Below are 6,469 nucleotides of genomic sequence, written 5' to 3' on the forward strand. Positions count from 1 at the left end.
CTCCAGAGCCTATGGGATAGGTGGATAGGGTAATGGACTTGGAGCAAGAAGAGCATGGGGTCAAAGGCAGCCTCAGACATTCACTGTCTGTGCGCCCCTGGGTGAGTCACTTTTCACAGCTCTGTGCCTCAGTTTCCTCTCTGTAAAATGGCCTCTAAGGTACCTTCTGGCTCTAATTTCATGATGCTATGACCTTCCACTAGGTTACTGGCCCTGAGCTGACCTTACCCCTGCCCTTTTGCCTCCTTCTGGTCACAGGAAAAGTCTCACTTAAGCCTCAGCACCATCACATCCCAGGCCCCACCTGCTCCATCTCAGGATGTTTCCCGTCTTCCTGCCCTCAGGCATGGACTCCCAATGTTCAGGGCTGTCTTCCTATCATCTCTCCTACTCACAGCTCTCACCCTCCTAGTATGGCAGGGTGGGGCAGACAGGAGGCCTCCCCTCTTTCCTCTCCTCCCATATTTCAGTCTTGCCTGGCCCAGCTCACCCAAAAGTGCCTGAGGACACACAGAACCAGATTCAAGTTCAGGCAGTAGCCCCAGCCCCTCCCCTCCCACTCCATGCCCCGAAGGTACTAGATTTGACAAACCCGTCTGGCAAGACAGCTCCCTTATGCCCTTCCCCCAACCGAAGGGAGGACCTACTTCAGAAACCAGCCTCCATCGTTTCCCCCAGCCTCCAAGAGAGACACCTGGGAAGTGCTAGAGAACCACAGAGCCCTGAGCCCACCCACAAACCCATAGACACATCCAGTCTGGAGGCAACAGAAAGAATCTGTCCTATCCTTCCCAGGCCTCTGGACTTAAGGCCAGCTCAGTGGTCCTTTGGCAGTGGAGACATTACACATTCCCTGTTGGAGGGCAGAAGGGCCCTGGGAAAAGGGGGGTGTCCCTCAGGAACAAAGGATGGAACCCAGCACTGTCGTTCAGGGCCCTCCAACAGATCAAGCCTGCCAGGCCAACTCTGGTCACCCCTGGGCTTTCCAGCTTAGCTCCTTTACCACCCTCCTCCCAATCCAAGAGAGACTGAGCCTAATAGGGTGTTGGGGGGGGCAGACACCACATAGTAATTTTTATCTGGCACCACAGCAGCACCACCCCCACGGTGACCATGGCTCCCCAGCTCTCCACTACTGAGCCCCCGTGCTAATTACACACACACACACACACACACACACACACACACACACACACACACACACACACACACACACAGAGGTGGCTCCAGGTTAGGGGAAAGGAGTCACTGCAGGAGAAGCAGCCTCCCTGAGCCTACTCTAGGCCCCCTCCCACATGGCCACACCCAGGACCCTGGCAAGGAGGAAGTCGGGAAATCCTGCAGGGACTTGGCAAACTGCCTTCTCGTTCACAGTCCTGGGGGCAGAGTCTCTCCATGAAGCCTCCCCTTCTGAAGAGTGTGCACAGGGAAGGGGGGTGGGAGGGGAGGAGGGAGGATCCCAGCTGGAGGCCTGGGTCAGGCATGTTTTTGCAGGTCCTGTGTTTTCCAGTCCAGATGAAGGAGAAACAGTATTTGTGCCCCAGAGGTTTGGGGCGGCAGGAAGAGAAGGGAAAGCTTAGAAGTTAGGGAATTGAGAGTCGGGCCAGGAGAGGGAAGGGGGAAACTGAGGACAAGCACCAACCCCCCCATTCTTCAAAAACAGGAGATGAGACCCTGGGCAGATTGCAGGGGCCCCCATCCCAGGGACACCCCAGCCTATCTCTCCTCAGTCAGGGGCTTTACCGTTAGCAAAGGAGGCTGCCTGTCCCGCAGACACCGTGCCCCTGAGCACAAACTCTTGGGGTTACACTGTTTGTTGGGGGGGACAAAGACCTGTCTGCCCACTAGGGCAGCCCCTCCCAAAAAAGGACAGAGCCCAGAATCCCGGCCCCTCCCCCTCAGACATACTCATTCACACATACTTACTGCAGGGTTTTGCAAAGTCCAGATCAGCCTTACCCCACCACCAGCACCCCGCCCTCCAACACCTTTGGCAGGGACTCCGGAGGCACCATACAGTTCAGTGGGGGTCACCTGAGCAAACTCTCTCTCTCTCTCTCTCCCTCTCTCTGTCTGTCTGTCTGTCTCTCTCTCTCTCTCTCTCTCTCTCTCTCTCTCTCTCTCTCTCTCTCTCTCTCTCTCTCTCTCTCTCTCTCTCTCTCTCTCTCTCTCTCTCTCTCTCTCTCTCACACACACACACACACACACACACACACCCCACATTTGCTCGCAGGTTACACCCCCCCTTTCTCCTAACCACTCCCCACTCCCGCCTCATGGTCAGCGTACAGTACGGACTAGGGGCCCAATCTCCCAATGTGAGGGGGGCGGCGGAGCTGAAGACCCTCCTAGAGACCCAGGAAGCTGCAGCCCCAAGATCCCCCTCAAAATGGGAGGGGCTGTACCAATCCAAACTGTTGGGAGGAACACTCGTATTTCCCCCACCCGGCCGGACCGCGGGGGTGGGGTGGGGGGGGACAGAGGAGGGGGGCAGGGTGTAAGCTGGCCCAGACTCCCACAGTTTAAGTCTAAAAATAGGTAATTACGGACCGCGGCTCGGGCGGGACAGCGGGCCCCTCCCCCACCTCCCGGAGCCACCCCGGCCGGGCCCGGCTCCCGGCCAGACAAGCAGGCTGGCAGGGGGGCGCGGCACTTGTTCCCGCCGCCCTCATCGCCGGCGTCCCCAAGATGGGGAGCGTCATCCAAACTTTGCCTCGCTTCCCGTCCCCTAGGGTGGCCGCCCGCCTCACCTTGCACGAGTAGGTGAGGTGCACAGGGTCCACGTTCAGGATCTCCTCCACGGTGCCCGTGAGGACCACGTTGGCCTCCTCCTCGCGCCGCTCCAGCTCCCGCTCGGGACATGTCCCGCCCCCGGCGCCGGCGGCCAGCCCGAGCAGGGCGGCGAGCAGCAACAGTAGCAGACGGCGCCCGGGCTGCGGCGGTCGGGCCGGGGCCGGGGCCAGCGGAGCTGAGGCCGGCGCGGCCGGGGGCAGGGGCGGGGCAGGGGGGCGCAGGCCGCCCCGCCGCAGCCGCTGCAGTTGCCTCTGCCCGGCCATCGCGCCCGCACCGGCTCCCTCCGGACCGGGCGGGCAGGGCAGGGCCGGCCTGAGCTGGGCAGAGGCCGGTGGCCGCCTACCGGGGGGAGGACGCGGGTGGCGGCCGCGAGAGAGGACGAGAGGGAGCGAGGGGAGAGAAAGGGAGCAGAGGGAGCCCAGCAGCCCCGGAGCGAGAGGGCGAGCGAGCTATCGGGAGAGGGAGGGCGGGCACGGGGGCGGGCCGGGCCGCCCAGCTCCCGCCCCTGGGCCGGCCTCCCTGCCTCCTGGAACCTGCCGGCCCTCCCGTCGGCCCGCCTCCCTCCGGGCTCCGCTGCTCTCGGACCCCGAGACGCCGCAGCCGCAGCCTCGGGCCGCGAACAAAGCGACGCCGGCCCCCAGGAGTCCGCTCTCGGCCCGGGCTGCTGGCCGCGATCGTCCGGAGCTGGCCTTCGGGAAAAAGGGACAAGGCCCCTCCGGCTGTCGGAGCGCGCCGCACAAGTCAGTCCTTGGCTAGTCCTCTCTTTCTGCCCTCCCACTCCCCTCGTACCCCGGGCTGCGGGGCTCCGGCTCTGCCTCCCTGGGCTTCCCCTGGGCGTCTGCCTTCGCTGCGCCTCACAGGGGGAAAGGAGAGAAGAGGAGGGGAGGAGAAGAGAGGGGGATTCGCGCAGCCCCCTCCCCCAGGCGCCCTCCCGCGCTGCTCGGGTTGCAGGCTGCGGAGATACTCCCCCCGCCCAGGAAATGCAGCTGAAATCAGGTTAATGGATAATCTGGAGGAGACGTGACCGGACTGCCAAGGGAGGGAGAGGGGGCAGGGCTGGGGGCTTCCTTCGGCGCCCTCCTCCTCCTCCTCCCTGACTCCTAGTTCAGCTCCGCATCGAGGGGGAGGAACAGAGTGCAAGCCTGGCCCCTGTGGGGGCGTGCCGAAAAACTCCGGTCCCCACCTCCTCCCGTGCCCCTTTCACCCCTCGGAGAAGCCCAGACTATTGCGAGGTGTGGGACCTTGGCCACTGACCGCCCTCCTGGAAGAGGGGGAGCCACTGATTGATGTCCAGGCCTGGGCGAAGGGGGGAGGAGTATCTGTGAGTGGAGTCCCGGTGAAAGCGGGGTAGAGAGACATCGAGAGGTTTGTCAGTGCTTTGTGACTGGTGGCCCCGGCCCTCGTCCCACCTTACGGATTGGTGTCTGGGTGTAAGGAGAGGTGTCTATCTCTGGCATTGGGGGGTCACATCTGTTATCAAGAGCCTGAAATGCATCTGTCATTGGGAAGTGAGGAAATCAGCAATTATTAGGCACCTAATATGTTTCCCGGAGAGAGAGAGAGAGAGAGAGAGAGAGAGAGAGAGAGAGAGAGAGAGAGAGAGAGAGAAAGGAAGGAAGGAAGGAAGGAAGGAAGGAAGGAAGGAAGGAAGGAAGGAAGGAAGGAAGGAAGGAAGGAAGGAAGGAAGGAAGGAAGGAAGGCAGGCAGGCAGGCAAAACAGCCTCTTCTCTCAAGGAGCTCACACTCTAACGGGGAGACGAGATGCAAACAGCTCTGCACAAACAAGAAAGATATGAGATAAATTGGAAATCACCCGATTCTAGATCACAGAGGGAAGGCACTAGAATTCAGAGGGATTGTCCTGAAGACAGTGGGATGTTAGTTGGGACTTGAAGGAAGCCTGGGAGGCCAGGAGAAAGCGGGGAGGAGGGCACGGATTCCAGGCAGGTTTCTGTTGCGAGAGAGATGCCTTTCATTGCAGTCCTGGGAATGAATTCACTGATGTGAAGAGGGCGCAGTGAATGGATAGAAGGGGACGTAGCCTAAGCCCTCAAGGATAGAGAAACACCGCCCCCCCACACACCCCCCGCGGTTACAAAGCTCTCCCTGGCTTTGGGCGGAGAGCTCAAGGGAAGGAGAGGGAACCAGCAGAAGGGGACAGGGACCTCCCTCCGCTTTAATTTCTCTTCACACCTGGGGCGAGCCCCGCCCCCTGGGTTCTGGAAGTCTGGCCTCTAGTCTAGGCCGACACAGACTGGGATTGTTTCCATGGCTGTTACCTGAGGTCAACGGTTAGGCCAGGGGGAGGGCGGGCTAGGAAAATGGGGGGTAGGGGTGGAGGAAGAATGGTGTGGTTCCTCTACCGGGGACCACTAGAGCCAGGTGGAGGGCTGAGGCTCCCAACCTAGGGGGAAGGGCGCCACCTGCTGCCCTTGCAGCTGCAGGTGTTCTGCAAACTCAAGAACCCAGGTTTCCCTCCCCCCAACTAGAAAACCATCCACCCACTACATCCCCTTCCGCACAGCTATGGCTTGCTGACAGGTAGTTGGTCCCTGCCGCGTTCTTCGGGCACTGGACAGCCCGACGAATCGAGATGAGCACTCGGGCTATGGACCCAAATCTCCCAGCCTGAGAGCCTGCAGGAACAGAGTAATAACGTGCCACCAATCAACCAGGCAATAAACATTTCTAAAAGGCCAGCTGTGTGCTAAGCACCACCATCACTGCCCCTCCATCTCAGGTGTACCTGGTCCAGCAATACCCAATCCCACCAGACAGCGTAATGGGGAGGGTAGCTTCCATAACCTTGACCCTCCCAGGGCTGGGGGGAATCATAGGACTTTGAACTGAATGGGGATTCCACCCCAAGTCCAGGGCCACAGCCACTGCTCCCCGATGTGCCCCCCCCAACGGCGATCCTAGGAGAATGACTCTATAGTCCTAAACTCCAGGGAGTTGGGATGAGTTAGGAAGGGGGAGGGGTAGTGTGGGAAGAGATACCTGGGTGTATGTCTCCGACCCCTAGCTTGAAGCTGGCCCCGGCTCCTTCGGAACTGGCTTCCCCTTGGCTATTTCACGGAGGCCAGCCTACACCCGCTTGTCCTTCAGGGACCAGTCTTGGCCCTGGTCCCACCCCCACCCCATCCATTTTTCCAGGGGCAGGCACAGCAGCCACTGCCTCCTTCCCCACCCCCATAGCCCTCTGGGGCCTCTTTCTTCTATATTTCTCCCCCTAGAGCAGCCAGCGACAGCAGAGGTAACTCTGAGAAAACGTATTATACCACTAAGTGATTCTGTCTCCCAATTAATCCAGGTTTGTATCGATCGGGGGGGGGGGGGGGGGGGGGAGTTAGAAGTCTCCCTGGAATGGACCCCAGGCAGCTTGGCAGATGCTTTTTGTGTAGAAAAAGCTTGGGCACGAAGCCAGTGCCTCTCCCCATGCAGGGTTTTCTCCCACACACATAGAGAAGGGTCCACACAGAGTTCTGTATAGCACCCACAGCCTACTAGGGTCCCTAGAGCAGACCTGTCTAGGCTGGAGGAAGAAATTATCCTTACCCCTGAGTGTAGCTCAGGCCTTCTCCCTGAACTATTCACCGCCTTCCATCTGCCATACCCTTCTGGTTAGGGCACTGTGAGACCCTGTGTCCCAAGGGGGCGAGGGGTCAGGATATGG

General features: G+C 60.2%; 1 protein-coding gene across 2 annotated transcripts in view; it reads right to left on the reverse strand.

The window, feature by feature from the left end:
• The window catches only part of AGRN (agrin), an 88,358-nt gene extending 85,111 nt beyond the window's left edge, over window positions 1-3,247 (reverse strand). For both annotated transcript variants that reach the window (XM_020976724.2, XM_020976709.2), the window contains exon 1: window positions 2,751-3,247. In XM_020976724.2, the coding sequence (XP_020832383.1) occupies window positions 2,751-3,056 (306 nt within the window). In that variant the 5' untranslated portion in view covers window positions 3,057-3,247. The remainder of the gene's footprint in view (window positions 1-2,750) is intronic.
• Window positions 3,248-6,469: the final 3,222 nt, after the last annotated feature.

The sequence above is a fragment of the Phascolarctos cinereus genome, unplaced genomic scaffold, assembly GCF_003287225.1.
Source record: "Phascolarctos cinereus isolate Bilbo 61053 unplaced genomic scaffold, phaCin_HiC Scaffold_726;HRSCAF=1367, whole genome shotgun sequence".
NCBI lineage: Eukaryota > Metazoa > Chordata > Mammalia > Diprotodontia > Phascolarctidae > Phascolarctos > Phascolarctos cinereus.